This window comes from Phalaenopsis equestris, unplaced genomic scaffold (genome assembly GCF_001263595.1).
Source record: "Phalaenopsis equestris unplaced genomic scaffold, ASM126359v1 Scaffold000114, whole genome shotgun sequence".
Classification (NCBI taxonomy): Eukaryota; Viridiplantae; Streptophyta; class Magnoliopsida; order Asparagales; family Orchidaceae; genus Phalaenopsis; species Phalaenopsis equestris.
This window is the reverse complement of record NW_018164556.1, coordinates 1,307,248-1,325,035: the sequence shown is the minus strand read 5'-3', so window position 1 is coordinate 1,325,035 and position 17,788 is coordinate 1,307,248. Positions and strand designations below refer to the sequence as shown.

General features: G+C 33.8%; 1 protein-coding gene across 1 annotated transcript in view; it reads right to left on the bottom strand.

Annotated features, from left to right (window-relative positions):
* Window positions 1-5,688: 5,688 nt before the first annotated feature.
* LOC110020968 (U11/U12 small nuclear ribonucleoprotein 59 kDa protein) overlaps window positions 5,689-17,788 on the bottom strand; it is a gene marked incomplete at its 5' end in the record, with an annotated part of 58,906 nt that continues 46,806 nt past the window's right edge. Inside the window, 3 exons of the mRNA XM_020719276.1 lie at window positions 5,689-6,143; window positions 9,511-9,624; window positions 10,244-10,284. Coding sequence (XP_020574935.1) covers window positions 9,540-9,624; window positions 10,244-10,284 — 126 coding nt within the window. The remainder of the gene's footprint in view (window positions 6,144-9,510; window positions 9,625-10,243; window positions 10,285-17,788) is intronic.

Genomic DNA, 17,788 nt, shown 5'->3' with positions numbered 1-17,788 from the left:
CCGACTTCTCAGCTTTAAGGGTTGTCCACCACTATCTTCAGTCCAGCTTTTGGGGCACTATATTGCGCCTGACGAACATGAGTCGGACAAAAACTATGTAATATCATTGATTGCATTAAAAACTTTGAAAAATAAAGATATATTTAGTAATATTTCGTAAATAATCACATTAAATTACAAATAAATTTTTAATCCCGTCATTGATATAATATATATATATCTATATATATATATATATAGGAAAATAGTTATGACATAAATATCATTTTAACTATTATTTATAACTAAAAAACATATGGTTCTACTGTTTAGTTACATATAGAAAATTGCAGTTGTAACTCAATTTTATTACCATAGCCCAATTTGGTTTTAATTTTTAATTTTTATGCTAATTTTATTTATTTATCATATTGACTTATTTCTCGTTCACAAATCTTGCAAATAATAAAATAGTTTTAAATTAATGTTGATTTGAAGATTAATGTTACATAGTGTAACCCTAATACCTTGTTTGAATCTGACAAAATGTACATGCAAATTCATACAATAATATATATTCATCTCGTCATTTGAATTGTGCAAATTCAAACATGATAGCATTCCCCGAAGAAGAAGAAGAAGAAGAAACATGCCGAGATGGGTGGGAAAATATAAAGAAAAATGTAACATTTTTTCAAAAAAGTGAAGTATATAAAAGTTGATGAACCATTAAAAATTGATTAAATTGATGAATGAACATAATAGAACTTAACATTACTTGCTGAAATTGGAAAACTATGTCAAGTTCCACCAAAGCTGGTGAGATTTCCTCGGTCTCTACAGAATTTGGGGACCAGTCCCTCGATGTGTCAACTAAAGTGAATTGGTGGTCAGTGTCAACCCATAACCTTCCCTGTCCCCCCTTCATCGGGAGCCACTTGAAGGATTCCTTTTTTTTTCTATTTAGTGAAGGGGAGGGGGGTGTCGAAGATGATCCGCAGCTTGGAGCAGAGAGGCAGTCAAAGCCCATACCTAAATTGGTCCCTTTAGAAGCCAAGTCAGGGATGAAGCTGCTTATCGTCTGATCCAACTCTCAAGCTTATTGCAGAACAATGTGCTTATATAAGATAAACTTTTGCATTTCCTTTATGTCCGTTATGGTCATAATAGATGCATCGATGGTGGGGTAAGTTCTGAAGAGACTAGAAGAATACTTTGGAGTCGTCACGAGATTGCAGACATAGAAAAGCACAAAAAGAAATTGAAGGAAAGAAAGGAAGGAAATGAAAGAAGGTACAAGTGTGTAAAAAAGTAAAAGGCGGTCATAAGCCCTATTTATAGGGTGGGCGTGTAAATTAAAGTGCCCTAAATAGATAACTACCACACCAAATATCATTTCAAATTAATTAAAATATTATTTTATTACAAATGAAATGATTACATTTTTTTAAGGAAAAACTTAATAAAAGAGTCTTCTGCCACTTTAGTCGAGGCATTCCCCTACTGAAGCATTCTTTAGAAGACAACTCTCTGGCCAACCTAATTTGCTCCATTCGGTTTACGTGCTGATGGAATTTACTCAAAACAGTCAACTCACAAATAGGCCCTAACTTAGCCCGTACATTGCTCAACATGCTTTGAAGTGCAACAAATTCTGCCTCCAACCTCACATAACAAGCTAGCGACTATTGCATAGGCACACCAGTAAGCTCTTTGGTCACCTTTGTTGAAGGATTGGCCATCTCCCTCATTCGGTTCTTCATTGAAACGAAGGAATGCTTTTGGCCCTCCAAATGCTCTTACTGGGAACTGTTGAATGGTCTGATCGACCAGCACACACCTTGGTCAATCGATTGAAGAGGTGTAACGACCAAATTTTTTGGCTCGGCTGCAAGCATTGGTGCAGAATCAATAATGACATTCTTTGACGATCTACCATCAATATAATTCTCCGGTGCAGCCGACTCATCTGCATTACGAGTAATGTCAAGGAATAATTAGACCGTCAAAGAAAAAAATTTTCACATACCCAAATATGTATTTAATTCAAAAAGCGTAATGGAGAATTCTTCTGTTCCTTGAGCCGGAGGACCTCCATCCCTAGTCAACAGAGGGGGCGGGGAATAATCAATAACCACCTTTTCTTTCAACCTCCCTTGACCACCCTCAGTTCTTTTGACGGGTGGGATGACTCGATGGCTTTCCTCCACAGTCACGCCCATGTTTGGACCATGAGTCAGAGCTTTCTGGCGATGGTCCATTTTCAGAGATTTTTTTGGTGACAGAATGTTAAAACCTTCTAAAGTAGCAACTTGGTCGATCGACTCAGCTTCGGTTGTCCATCGTTTTTTTTTCCTTATAATTTTTTTTCTTCTTCCTTTCGACTGCGCCAGGTGTAGGAAGACGAAAGCCTACCAAAGCCAAAATTGAACCTCAATGTTCTTCTTGCTCGAACCATCAGCCTTGATGTTGCTCGAAAGACCAAGAGACATTGAATGAAATATGAAAAATGTAAACTTTCATTCCTTTTTTATAGAGAAAATTGGGCACATAACACAAGGGATACATAATTATTAAATTAGTTTCTTCGTTTACTATGTCATTTATTACCTAATAATTTTTCTGTTCTTATTGTGGTTGTCTCTATGAAGGAAAATTGGGAAACTAATATGTATATGAGAAAAATGTCAATACGAATCTTCAAGGGATCAAGCGACTAGAATGGAGCCTCAAACGATCGAAGTTCTGAGCCAAAAGGCATGATCCAGATTGGACAAACAGTTGACCGACTGTACGACAGGATCGACCGACGAATCGACCGACATACCTAGTCGTCTGACATAGTCGATAGAACTGTCGACCGATTGCCGACCACTCACCAAAATCAAACGAATACCTATGATTGATCGGCCGATTTCCTCGATTGTAATGATATTGCATGCGATTGACTGGTATAATCAATCGACTCCAAAGCATCTTGTGATCGACAAAACATTATATTTTACTTGTATTATAAATGTATTTTTTACTCGGCAAACACATCGATTCAATTATTTAGGCAGTAATTATAATTGTTCCCTCTCTTTTGTTACTATAACTTTTAGACCCCTATAAGTAAGAGGTCAGAATATAAATAAAAAACAAGTTTCTACTCTCTGTCTCTCACTCTCTCTATATTGTCTCTCTTTTTTCTCTTTTGAGCTCTAACTCTCGGGGCGTGTATTTCCAGAAAACAATTTAGGATTCAACAAGTGAATTTGATTTAGGTTTAATAAATTTTATTTGAGTTTGATGAAATTAATTAAGTTCTAGTATAAATATTGTTTAAAAAAAATAAAAAAATTAATTGAAGTTAGGTGTGTGTGCATTTAAACAACTAAAAAGCACTATTGCGACTTGCATAGAAGGGGGGCAGCATATAAACATTATAAATAGTTGGTGCGTGGTGACAGCCACAATGACCCATGCAAACTTAAAAAAACACTACTCGAGTCAAATATATGTATAGCTATGTATGCTTAATATAACCCTTTTTTTATGTTTTTATGTGGAAAGAATATCAACTAAAATAATAAATGTTATATATATATATATATCTGTGTGTGTTTGTTTGTGTGTTGGCACGTATCCCGACCTGTTAGTTGACATCAACGGTATAAGACTCTTCAGGTCGGGGGGTTGAATAACCTCTGGTAAAGTTTGGCTTTGAGGGGGTGGTAGTCGAATCATTTGGCACATTAGGGGTGACTTAGAGACTCGTATAATAGCCTCTGACAATTCCTTCTTTTTTTTTTGTTTTTTCAACTATATATATATATATATATATATTCAAGCTTTTATAAAAATTTTAGAAGCAATCACAATAATAAAGAATATACTTACAGACTATTAAATATCTCGAGGGCAACAGGGAATGAGCAGCAAAATGTTGCTAGCAGAAGTTGTCAGGCAGATCTTCTCATTGTCATTTAGTTTTAACCAAGTACTTGGACGAGCTTCATGAGTTCTCTTTATCATTCGGTTGAGTGCTGCATGCACAAGTACCTAATTTTATTTTGCATGAAACAATTTGCAATAAACTTTTAGCCATGTCATTTTTCATATTCACTTGCCTGCATCAATCTTAATTTCTTATTTATGTCATCAATTGAAATGGTCTAATACCACGTGTCACATAGTTTTCCATGTTCATATTTTTATATCGATGCATCCAAAGTCATAGATCTGAGAAATGGAGCACAACTCACAAATTTAAAATGACGCCGCACTGCACATGACGTAGGTCATATGCATCTAATCACAAAGTCTAAAAAGGATTACATGGGCATTGCAAGGAAAAAATATTACATCAGTATTACGCACGTAAAAGTAACGTGCGTAGCGCATGAAATCACGCCACGACAAGAAAAAAAACGGGACAGTAACACGGGGAATATTCTCCACTGTGTTATTCATGTGTTATTGCGTGTTATTCATGTGTTATTGTGTTATTATAACACCAAGAATATTCTCAGGACACAATAACACATGAATAACACACAATAACACATAAATAACACGGGGGAGAATATTCCCCCGCGCAGTAACACGGGGGAATATTCTCCCCCGTGTTATTTATGTGTTATTGTGTGTTATTCATGTGTTATTCATGTATTATTGATGTGTTATTATGTTATTACAATACTAGAAATATTCTCAGTACACAATAACACACGAATAACACAGGGGGGGAGAATATTCCCCATGTTACTGCGGCATTTTTTTCTCAATCATGCGAGATGTCGTGACGTAATTTCATTGATTACGCACGTTACTCATTCATGTATTATTGATGTGTTATTATGTTATTACAATACTAGAAATATTCTCAGTACACAATAACACACGAATAACACAGGGGGGGAGAATATTCCTCATGTTACTGCGGCATTTTTTTCTCGATCATGCGAGATGTCGTGACGTAATTTCATTGATTACGCACGTTACTCTACATGCATAGTACCGATGTAATATTTTTTCCATTGCAAGAGCCGGCATTTAAAATGATGTGACACATTGCTCAAATCTCAATCAAATGCATTTAATTTAGGTCATCATTTTTCTTATACAGTGTCAGCACAAAATGTTCAACTCCATGATACCAAAAATCGACCTAGTGTAAGTATTTGTTTATTTAGGATAACTTTTTTTTTTATTTCTTTGTTTATTTTTTACACTTTGTCTTTATGCTTGAAATAAAATAGGTTTATCATGTTATATTATATTTAATTATTTTTAAAATACTCAAAATAAATCACTTATTCTGAGCATTTAAAAAAAATTAATTATTTAAAAAAAAACATAAGAAATACACTAAATAAATAGGTTTTATAAAATAAAAAAAGTAGCCCCAAGAAGTCATAAATTATATCTTTTAATTATTACTTTATTATACGATCAAGCATTTGAAGGGATGGAAAAGATGATGTGACGGTCGGTGGTTAACTATCCGGAAGTGCGAACGGAATATTTTTTGCCCCAAATTACCTACCGCGCACTAAAAAACTAACACTGCATCACAAATTCAAAACTCATACGCTCGTATCTAAAATAATAATAATAATAATAATAATATCTCAAGCACTTGAGTTGACATCCCGAGTCTCAATCCAATCCAAATTCACCCACCAATAAAAAAGCTAATCAAGTTCAAGATTGTACATTTTTTCATAAATATAAAAGAAGTTGATGATTTCATATCAATTAAAAAAAGGGCACATTTAGATGCATACCACCCAGTTCTTATGTATTTACCTATGCATTTTCTAATGCATAAATAAAGTGGCATGTATAATTAAAAATTGAAGTTTAGGTGTTAGATATGTAAATACATTGAAATTAATTGGTATGTAAAGTCTCAGGCTACCACCCTTCATAAGTCCAACTACCTGAGCTCCCCATCTTTCTTGAAGCAGACTAATTGCAGAACCAAAAAATGGTTGCTGATGAAATTCTTTGCTAGTGTTGCCGGCTCCCGCGGTTCATCACTCCATTCAAAATTCATTCCCATATTTAGTGTCTTCATTAGAACAGCACCGGAAACTTGGAGACTGCATCTCCAGTTAAAAGCACCTATTTTGCCTGCTTTTGTCATTTTCCTCTTCTCTAGTAAGAAATCCATTTGCCTGCACAAGTTAGAAAAAATGAAAATAGCTCAAATGGAGAAGGAAATATTATGTGCAGAGATCGGATGTAGAGTTATATTCGGAAACCAATCCCAAACTGACACATGTTCAGTATTTAAAAAATATTAAACTACATAATACTGGTAACATTAAACATAAATGTACAAAGTATATGAGGTTTTGACATTTCAAATTCTACAGTAAGTGTTTGAAGTTCTTATTCCAATTTTAGGGTTTAGGGTTCGTCATTTTCTCCCAGCCGCTCGATATTCCTCTTTGCTCCTGAAATTAGGGTTCGTCATTTTCTTCTCATTCTTGGAATTCACTTTGGTTTCTTCTTCTCTGCGTCAATCAACATTCATTTTAGGATTCCACGCATCTCCCAGTACTCAATTTACAAATCAATTTGCTCGCAACAAAGAAGAGACTAGTTTCAATATACAACATACGATAGCTAATTGACTCATCTCTCTTTTTTTCTCAAGTATTGCCACATATGAGTGCAAACATCCCTTCAGTCATTCTTTTTTAAAAGAGTTTTTTTTTTTTTTTTGGTAGCATTTTTCTACTGTGCAGTCATGATGGTACCTTTTTTAGTACTTCTTTTTATGCATTTTTCTTCTGTGCAACAGGATTCTATTTCAGTTTTTCTTGCAAGCAATTATTTTTACTGGCATTTTTCTTTGCTCACATTTTAAATATTTTTTGCAAATTCACTTCATTATGTCGTTGTTACAAATATTAGCTATTTATAATTGATTTTTTTTTGCATATACTTTCTGTATAATTAATCCATGCATAGTTATACGTCAGATTTTCTTGAGTACAACCATGTTGTACATGGTTTTACATCTTATCTCGATATCAACCATGTTAAAGTGGTCGTATTTTTCATTACATACATTCTGAACTGTTATAGCTTGATTTATTTATTTTGTTGTTCTAAATATAAGTTCTTTAAGGTTTTTATCTGGGTGCACAGTTCTTTTGTATAACTATATTTGTACCTGGTTATCTTCAACATTTCACAATAACGATCATGCTACATTATTTGTATTTTTCACTGCACACACATTATAAATATTTGTTTTTTCTTGACATCCTTATTTTGTGGTTGCAAACATCATGTTTATCATAAAAATTTTATTTTTTTTCTGTACAATCATGTCATGCATGATTATGCATCAACATTTCTCGAGTACAACTATGTTGTAGTGTTCGCATTTTTCATTGCACACATATCGAACAATTATTATAGTTTGATATATTTATTTTGTAATTCTAAATATAAGTTCTAACATAATCTAAAGATATGTAATAATCTGATGTATTTCTAGAAAAAAAATTATTGTGTGCCTACTTTTACTAAAATGTTAAATTATGCATCTCATTCCTAACAACATGAAAAGTTTAATACTAGTTTAAAACTCACTGATATGGAAAATAATTGAAATTGGGAATTCATTTAAAAGTAAAATAAATATTATTGTTATTTAGAAAAATAATTATCCACCTCAATATTTTTCACCTTTTAACTCTTCATGTTGTTACTCCTTAAAAAATATCCATATTACTAATTTTTTGAAGCATTATTAATATTATTTTCACATTACAACATTTTTAATTAGATTTTAATCCTTCAATATTAAGTTTAATCCTGTTGCCTTAAGTAAATTTTAATCATATGACTTTACATAGTTAGATATTAAATTTCTTTCTATTTATATATGTAATAATTATATATTTAATTTATTTTATTTCCATTATTATTTTATGTCAATAAAGTTCTAAATATTTTATTGAACATACAAATATACTTATTTTGATATTTTCTCCTTATTTTATATTTATAATTTTATTTCACTTAGACATATATTCTCAATATTTTATTCCTTTTTTTTAATATTTATGCTAATTTTTTTCTAATAATTTAATGCCAACTTAACTTTCTAATTTATTTCTTTTTACCTTTCAAGGCTAAATTTATCAACTAATATTGCTTAAAATTACTCATTCATTAATTAATAAGAGAATGTATACATTATCTAATACGATAATTTTATATACATTATCTCATTCATTAATTAATAAGATAACTTTATATACATTATCTAAACTAAATTTTTTTATCCTTTAAAATACAAAATTTTTTAATAAGACTTTAGGTTAACTATAATTTCTTTTTCATTTGAAAATAATGAAATGAATGATTAAATATTTCTATAAATAATTAAGTCAATACATTATTTAAAACTCACACTTATTTTGTCCAATATTTGAATAATCGACAATCAATTCTCTCTCCTATTTCTATATAACTCACATTCAATATATACATAATCATTAGTTAAATAGTATTTGCATTTTCTTCTTAAAAAAATTTAAACAAAAATCCTAACTTCTATTTTTTAATGCAAAAGGACTTTGAAGCTGCCCGTCACTGTCTCGATTGAAGCTATACAGCCCACACGGTTTAGTTCAGGTGCAATTCACACAAAGCTCCAAATCTTATTCGTAAGTTACACGAGACTCTTTTCCTTCGTCTTGTCTCGATCGATCGCACCAACAACCAGCTCTAGCTCGCTCGCTTGCTGGTCGCTCAAATTTATATCCCGATCAAGCTCACGACAGCCTAGATCACAAGATGCCTGCCCCAATACAACCTTTTCATCTTCGCCAGCTCCGATGTTCTTGGCTCGATTGCTAGCATCGCCGCCCTCATTCAATGCCTGCGATGCTCAAAAAACAAAACTCACCTGGATTCTTGCTCTCCATCTCCCTCTCACACTAGGTTTCGAAATCCAAAAAAACTCTCAAGGAAACACTCGTCTGACTTCCTCTCCATTCCTACTTAACTCGCTTCTCCTCACTCTCTCCCCCACAAGTGTAATGCTAGCATTACAACGAGCTTTAAAACCGAACGTTACAACATTTCTCCTAATCTTCTCATATAATAACGTCCAAAAGAATCCAAAACCTAAACCTCCCTCTATGTCAAAACCCTAAAGATAAGATTTTGAGGGGTCATCCTAAGACCAATTTAACCCAAGCCTTTAGCCAACCCCCTTCCATTGGTTTAATACCCCATAAAAATCGTTCACTTACCTAGAGGTAATCCACACATCCTTAGCCACCCACCACAGCAATTAAAAACCTTGGATTCACACCTCCAGGACTAGGTTAATATCATTAATGCATTGTAGATGTATGGTTAAAGTCCAATCTCTCACCATTACAAGCATTTAAGTTTCGATGCAAGAGTTCTTTCATGCATTGGTGCATTGTTCATCAACTTATTAATAAGCTCTGAGGATAAAAAGCGGAACTAAACTGCAAACCAAGCCATAAAGCAAGAAAATATTAACACCTGAAGGAAGCAGTTGCGTCGGTTTGCTTTCAGCGATTCATGGTGCTAACAAGATAGGATGCCCAGACCTCATCAGCAGGTGGCGGTGGCTGTACCCAGTGGCCAGGTATCCGACTGCATTCAGGACAACAACATCATCAAATAAATAAAGGCGCATTTACATACACAGCACACAATTCTTATGTATTTACATATCTCACACCTAAACTTTCATAGCTACACACAGCACTCAAATCTTTAATATCACAACAAAGATAGTACTATTACCACTTTATAATAGAAGCGAAATATACATTTTTCGTGCATAAGTTTAAAGCAACAAATTACTATGTATGTAAATCTGAAAGATTAGGTAGTTCGAAGGATATGCATTAACAAGAACAATGGTAGAAAAAATCTATACAGAACTACTGCAACCAAAATGATCTCACTATGAAGACCAAACATAAGCATTCTATGGCAACGATGAGAGATACAAGTCTCAAAGTTAACATTCATAGAAACAAAATTTGTGCGCATTTAAAAGAGAAAATAAGCAATCTTAGTATTTGCTTTCCAAAAGGATATTTTATTCAATATTTTACGGATTTAGCTTTTAGTTTTCTTTTAAATCATGTGTATGACATGAGAACAGCTTGTGTTATCTGGTTTCTATAGTCATCCTCTGGTCTCGTAAGCACATTTTCTTAGTACCAACTCAGCATTACGTGAATAAACAAGAAAATGTACATACCTTCCTCCAGGTTTGATGTAAGCATCCCAAATGCTTCTAACCTGCAGGCAATGACAAATGAACAACAATAAAAAGCACTCAATTAATAATTACAGGATAAAGGTACTTGCTTCCTTTCCAGAATTAACATATCCAAGAGGACTTGGATAAATATAGACCAAAATTAAATAAGGATTTATGTAGCTCATTATTCCCTTGAACAGAATGGGTTCTCCACAAACTAATCAAATCACAAGCACAACAAAAGCTTTTAACGCAAGAAGGTTTAGAAAATTTTCTTCTAGCTGTTCTATATCTGCATGATTTATTTTTTTGCCTACATTATGCATGTATACTTCTCAAATTTTTGCCCTCTAAATGACTTAATCATAGTCCTACACGGAACAAGACAGCAGCCATTAGCTTGACAAGCATTCTAAACCTCCTCATTCTCAAGAAGATCATTCCCATTCTCCAGAGATTTCTTCTTGCCCTCCAAAGATAATTCTCACTCTTGGGAGTATGGTAAAAAGGTCAACTTTGTTGGTAGAGACAATCATTATTAGGTAATAGAGGAAACTTGGCTAAGAGGTTGATTAGCAACATTTTGTTGTTGGACACCAGACAAGCCATAGTTTCCTGGAAGCATTAACCTCAGGAGACCTCGAGCATCACTTCCTTTCTCAGATCTCTTCCCTATCTCGTCAGCTATCTCTCTCAACCTCTCCCCCATAGTAAAGGTTTATCTTGTAACTACACAGTGAAAATAATAATAAGATATAGATTATAACCGAATCATTCACTCTGTGCCATTTTTCTGTTATTTTTCTATTTTATGTCTATTATGCCTCGTCCTCCAAGTCATAATTAACTTCATTTGTAGTGAATTCTTCCGCTCATTCTCAAACCTTGAGAAAACTCCCTTTTTGCATCACTGGCAAGACCTAAGCCTTTTTTTTTTTTTTTGGTTCAGTCCACCATATCTCCACCCTAGCCAATCCTTAAAATATCCTTCTTTAGGATAAACAAAGAGTTGCCAAACTGATAGAACCTCTAATTCAAATGAAAAAGCAGCCGGAATTAACTAAACACTTTAATAGTTCACATAAAAAGTTTATACATAAGTAACACCCATAAAAGAAAAAAAAAAAAGACAACGGAAAAAACAAAATAAGTTAAAATGTGACATTTAGCGTCCAACAAAGATTATTGTAGTTGAGATATGAGACAAAGCTAGATTATTCAGACTCTGCTATAAGATATTAAGAAAATAAATGCGATGCTGCCAACAGCCTAGATCAAAGGTTAGTAGTTCGAGTCTACACTTAACCATTCCCATTAACGGCTTTTAATTGGATTTATTTCAATTTATCCAGCGACAGTCATCCAAATCCACCACCTGATGCACCGACACTCCATCCAAATGTTTAAAGTTGTTCCTGGCCATCCACAGTAACCACATGGCAATGTAAGGAAAATAAGCTAAGAAATGATTTTGTTTACCCTCAAGATTCCAGAATGAGCAACAGTCATCCAAATCTGCCCAAGCATGAAGAATATATAGATGTGAAAGTGCTCACCCAGCCTTTTCCAAAAAGCTATAGCAAAGGGACAGTTAAAGTAGATGTCTAAAGTAAATTCCTCCTCCTTTCTACATAACAAGTATTGTGAAGCAAACCACAATCCTTTGAGCTTTAAAATATTATCATAAGACAATAATTTGTGAAAATGCCTCCACATAAAGAATGACAAAGAAGGACTAAGCACCTTACCCCAAATAAGTTTTCCTCACCTAACCTGATTATGGAGATGAAGATCCTGATAGATACTTTTAGCAACAGATTTGTCATTAGGCAATTTAAACATTAAAGCATCTTTTTTCCCTCTTATTATCTGAATGTTGGAGATGTACAGTGCATTTACCTCCCCTAAGTTATCTTTCAACATAGGGAAGTTCCATGCACCATCCAGCCAAAAATCAGCCACCCTCATATCCATTGTGTTCCTATTTATCTAATATTGTAGGCCCTGCAAAGCCTAGCTGTCCTTCCAAAATAAAATTTGTTCATCTCCAATATCCCAATAAATATAATTTTCAGCCATATGTCTAACCTTCACCATAGCTTTCCAGATTTTTGAGTTACCCACTCTCCAATTCACGCAAGTGGGATGATAAATCTTACAATATTTCAACTTCATAAATGATGCCCGTAGACACTCCCCCCTGCTTAATTTTAACCACAAATTTATGTAATTTATTTATATCATGTGATGGAGCTCTCTAAATCCCAAACCCTCTGTCTCCAATGGTTTGCACATTGCTTTCCAACCCAACCAGCGCTTATTTGATATCCCCCCCGACCCACAAAAAACTTATTGAAGCACTTTCCAATACTCATTGAGTACTGTTTTTTCAGTTTAAGTCCTGTAAAGCATATATAGGAATAGAGTTAAGCACGCTTTTAAGCAAGGTGATTCTCCCCTCATAGGATAGAAAGTGATTTTTCCAGTCAGCTATTCTTTTTTTTAATTTTATCCACTACATCATCCAACTGAATTTGCCTTCTTCTCCCCCTTATTAGGTTCACTCCCAGGTACATTAGTGGCAGATTTGTTAAAGAGAAAGTAGTGCATTGTGTCATCCAGTGTGTTAAGCCTGTTTTAAACTGCTTTCCAACAATAAAATGACATTTGCTTTTATTTGAAATTATAATCTAAGAAATTTTACTTTATATACTATTTGTTTGGTTGCCCTGACACACACGAAAGCTCCCCTTCTCTCGATAGAGTCGAATATCACCTTCTTCCTTCATTTTGTCTAGACTCGACCCAGAGGAATTCCTCTTCTCGCAGAGAGACCGACCTCCCTTCTCCTTTTACTTTGTACCAACAACACCCTTCCTCTCGCAACACCTGCACAGGAAGACAGTCTCGACTCATTGTATATACGAGCCTTTTCCTTTTTCGTCTTCTTCTCCTTTGGTCTTTCTTCTTCCTCTGCAAGAGCACGGTGTCGAAGCTGCCATGAGTAGGGCATGGATTCCTCTTCGTCTGCACGAAGTCCTCCGCCCTTTTCATCTTCGACGCTACTCAAAAAAGTAATAACTAAAATAAGAGAATAATACTATTAATAAATAAAATATAATTATAACTAAATCAAGGGGGAGGGCAAAGAAAGCAAGAGAGAAGAAGAAACTGCAGGAGTAACGACAGTGAATGAGAAAAAAAAAAGAAGAAACAAAAGAGCAGTGAGTGCCTCTTACTTGTTTCAACACCGATTTCAAGTCGAAGGAAAGCATCGTCGAGGGCTTGCGGTGTGAGATCAAGCCGTGTTGAAGAGTTAAAGGGCGTAGGATTTTGTGTAAGCGAAGAGGAAGTCGAGCCTTACTCATGGTTGCTTTGACGCTGTGCTCTTACAGAGAAAGAAGGAAGACCGTGAGATCAAGCCGTGTTGAAGAGTTAAAGGGCGTAAGATTTTGTGTAAGCGAAGAGGAAGTCAAGCCTTACTCATGGTTGCTTTGACGTTGTGCTCTTACAGAGAAAGAAGGAAGATTGAAGAAGAAGAAGAAGCCGAAAGAGGAAAAGGTTTGTACATACGGTGAGTCAAGACTGCATCGTGTGTAAAGGAGGCGGCAGCGTAAAAGGATTCCTGTGCATGTGTTTCAAGAGGAAGGGTGTTGTTGGTGCAAAGGAGAAGGAAAATGGAATTTACATCTCTCATGCTAGAAGAGGAATTTCTCTTAGCCGAGCCTAGACTGAAGGGAGGAAGAAGAAAAAGGTAATACTCTTGTGAATTTTTTTGTTCTATTTTGTGCTTCTTCATCAAGGAGCGTTCTTCTATTATATTATAATATATATATATATATATATATAAGATTATTAATTTAATGTTAATCATAAATGCACTTAGATCAAGAAAAAATTGAAGAAGATTCAACTTCAAGATCGAGAGACAAATCATTGTAAAAAATAAAAAATGCTTTAATTAAAAAATTAAATTTTAATCTACATAATTTAGAATTAATATTTAACAAAATATTAATGTTTAACAATAATTTATGTTAAAGAATATTTGAGCCTGGAAGATCAGAGGTTAGGGAATCCGTGTGAAAAACAGCTAAGCATGTGAATTTTTATTTTCTTATATATATTAAAATAATGTTTATTTAATAAAGAATTTCTGCAGTGCATTAAACAATCATTTTATAATTATATACATTTTATGAGCTTAAATTTTTGAGGAGATGAAATGGGAAAAAAAGGAAAAAATAAATGATCAATATTTTTAAAAAGAGGTAAATTTAAACAAAAATGAAATGTAAAAGTTTAAGTTATACAAAATGATCTCAAGGTGGTACTAGTAGAAGATGCAATGTACCCGTACACGTTAAAGTAAAAGTGTATCTTCGGATGAGGTATCTTCGAGTATATTTTTTAGATACCTTTGATTACATTTTTTAGGATATTTTCGAGTATGGTGGTAATATTATTATGAATCTTTAAAATGTTAAAAAGAGTAAAGACTTAAACTAAAACAAAAAGGTATAAATTTAAAGTGAAAATTTAAAATTTTATAAGGTAATGAATTGCATTTTCTTTCTGTCATTCGTACATAACATAACAATTCAATGTATATTAAGATTATAATTGTTCACTAAGTTAAACTTACTGTTGAATTTTGTTCTCTTTCAAGAAAAGAAAAGTTATTGGTTAATATGTCTGATAAGAGAGACTTGGTTTGTTGGAAGATGACCACTGCTGCTAAGTATTTATGATGATAGTTTCTTTGTATTATTTCTTTTAGATAGTGATGTTATTCAATACCAGTTTGAGATGTGGCCTTCAGATTATGTTGTTATTTTTAGAAGTTTTGATTTTGTTGCATTATGGATTTTGGTAGCTCTTTCATATATTGTAAGATTTTATAAATCTGTGGATATTTATTTAAATGTTTTCACAGTCCAACCGCAGTTCCTGACAGTCAATTCTACGCTACCAGACCGGGTCATAACAAAAGTGGTACCAGAGCAAGCTTAGGTTAGATCATGATCTGAAATAGTCATTATGATAATTAAATTAATTCATAAATGATATTAATGATGAATTAAATTGTGTTTGATTATAATCTTTATTATATTATTTTATAAATATGAAAAATGAAATGGAAGAAGCTAGAGATGATATGGTAGAAATTAATACACCCCCACAGATTACTGTGAATACAGACATATTTACTGAGATGATGACTACAGTTGTTTAAAAATTCTCAGACTCGGGTCAGTTAAAGTGGGGGAGGTCATATGGCAAATACTTGAAATTATTCAGGATATAAGGCCAAACTCTCTTTTATAGAGGAGGTCTGGTGAATGTTGAAAACTGGCTGCTAAGAGCGAAAACAATTTTAGATGGATGTCTTGCCCTCCAGAGATGATGGTTACACTGGTCACATTTGCATTAGAGGGAGAAGCGGTCAGATGGTAACGAGGACAACTACAGAAGAAATATGGAGTTAGAGCTGGCCACATGATTCAGTGGGATGAGTTCTTGAACATTTTTAAAAACTGTTTTGTATCATTATAAGGCAGAAGACAAATGCAGAATAAATTTATCTAGCTGGTATAAAGTGATCGCTCAATTATGCAATACGAGGCAGAATTCACTATTCTCTCAAGACATGTGCTTCAATTGATTCCAAATACAGAAGAAAAATGTCATTGATTTCTAACTGGGTTAAAGGATATATTAGACAGTCATTGATTCCACTTGAAATCGATGATTTTTCTGTGTTGTGGAGAGAGTCAGAAGAATTGAATTGAATCTAAAAGCTATTCAGAGGAGGGAGATTCATAAGATTAAAAATTTAGAGGGATTTTGATTTCCTCAGAACCCTCAAATCACGCAGTCTTTTCAGTCAAGTAAAATAGGTGGCGTTAAGACTAAATTTGAAGAGAAAAAATATGGCAAGTGCAGAAGGTCTCACAAGGGCGAGTATCTATCTGTACCCAACATTTGCTTTTAGTGTCACTGGTCAGAACATATGGCAGGAATTATCCTAGATTGGGGCTAAAACAGATTCAAGAGGTTGTGATGCACCACCTCAAAGAAATTTTTATAGACCAAGAGCAACTGAATATTCAGGATCAATGTTGAATCCTGCTCAAATCAACAGAATGTCCAACTTGGAGAATATGCTCCTTCACAACAGAAAGCTAAGGACTCCTCAGACGTTATCACATGTATGTTTTACTTTTAAATTTGTTAACCCAATGCACTTTTGAGCATAATAAAATTCATATCATGTCATTCATAAAATAAAAAATTTAAATATATTAAAAAATCGAGCCTAAATGTCCAATGCAATGATTTAAATGATAAGTATCATATATCTTCAAAGTATACCGATAAGAATATTGTTTGATTCGAAAACATTATATTATTTTATTATTAACAAACTAGTTAAAGTGATGCATTTCAATATCATTTTTATGTCTACGATATTATCAGTTAGAATGTACTTTTATGATGTGAGATCGATCATGCACTGCAAGCCCTTGATGTTGATTCCCTTTGACTAGGGTTTGACATCAAAAATTATAATTAATCGCATCATTTTAACTAGTTCCTCTGCTATAAAAGAGTGTGATGCTCTCGAATCAAACAATATTCTTATCAGTCTACTCTGAATATATATGATATCTATCATTAAAATTATTGCATTGAACATTTAGAGTGAACTTATTAATATATTTAAATTATTTGTTTTATGAATGAAATGACATGAATTTTACTATGCTTAAAGTTGCATTGGGTTAACAATCTTAAAAGTAAAATATGTTTGTGATAACGTCAGGGGAGTCCATAGCTTTCTGTTATGAAAAAACATATACTTTGGGTTGGACACTTTGTTGGGTCTGACCAAGATTCGACGCTGATCAAGAAGATTCAGTGGCCCTCAATCTATCAAAGCCTCTCTGAGGTGGTGCATCATTGCTCCTAGAATCTGTAAGAACCCTCTGACCCAATCTAGGATAGTTCTTTGTCATATGTCCTAACTAGTGACACCAAAAGCAAGTGTTTGATCCAAACATATACTCGCCCTTGTGAACACTTCCGTACTCTTCACATTTCTTCTTTCAAACTGAGTCTCAACGCTATGGATTTGGCCTTCTCAGCACCCGTACTACCAAACTGGAAAGATTGTCTACTATGAGAGTCCTAAGGAAATTTAAATCCTTCTGAATCTCTTCTCTTTAAATGTCGCTTCTCCTCTGAACAGCTTCTAAATCCAACTCAATTTTCCTGACTCTCTCTACCAACACAGAGAAATCATCAATTTTAAGAAGAATCAATGGTTGTTTAATCATATCTTTCAGCCCAGATAAAAATCGATGACACTTTTCCTCAACACTTGGAATTAAATGAGGCACATAACTTGAGAGTATAGTGAATTTTGTCTCATAGTGCATAATTAAGTGATCACTTTGTACAAACCGGATAAATTTATCATGCATTTCCCTCCTAGCAGACAGTGGCACGAACAAGTCTTTAAAGATGTTCACAAACTCA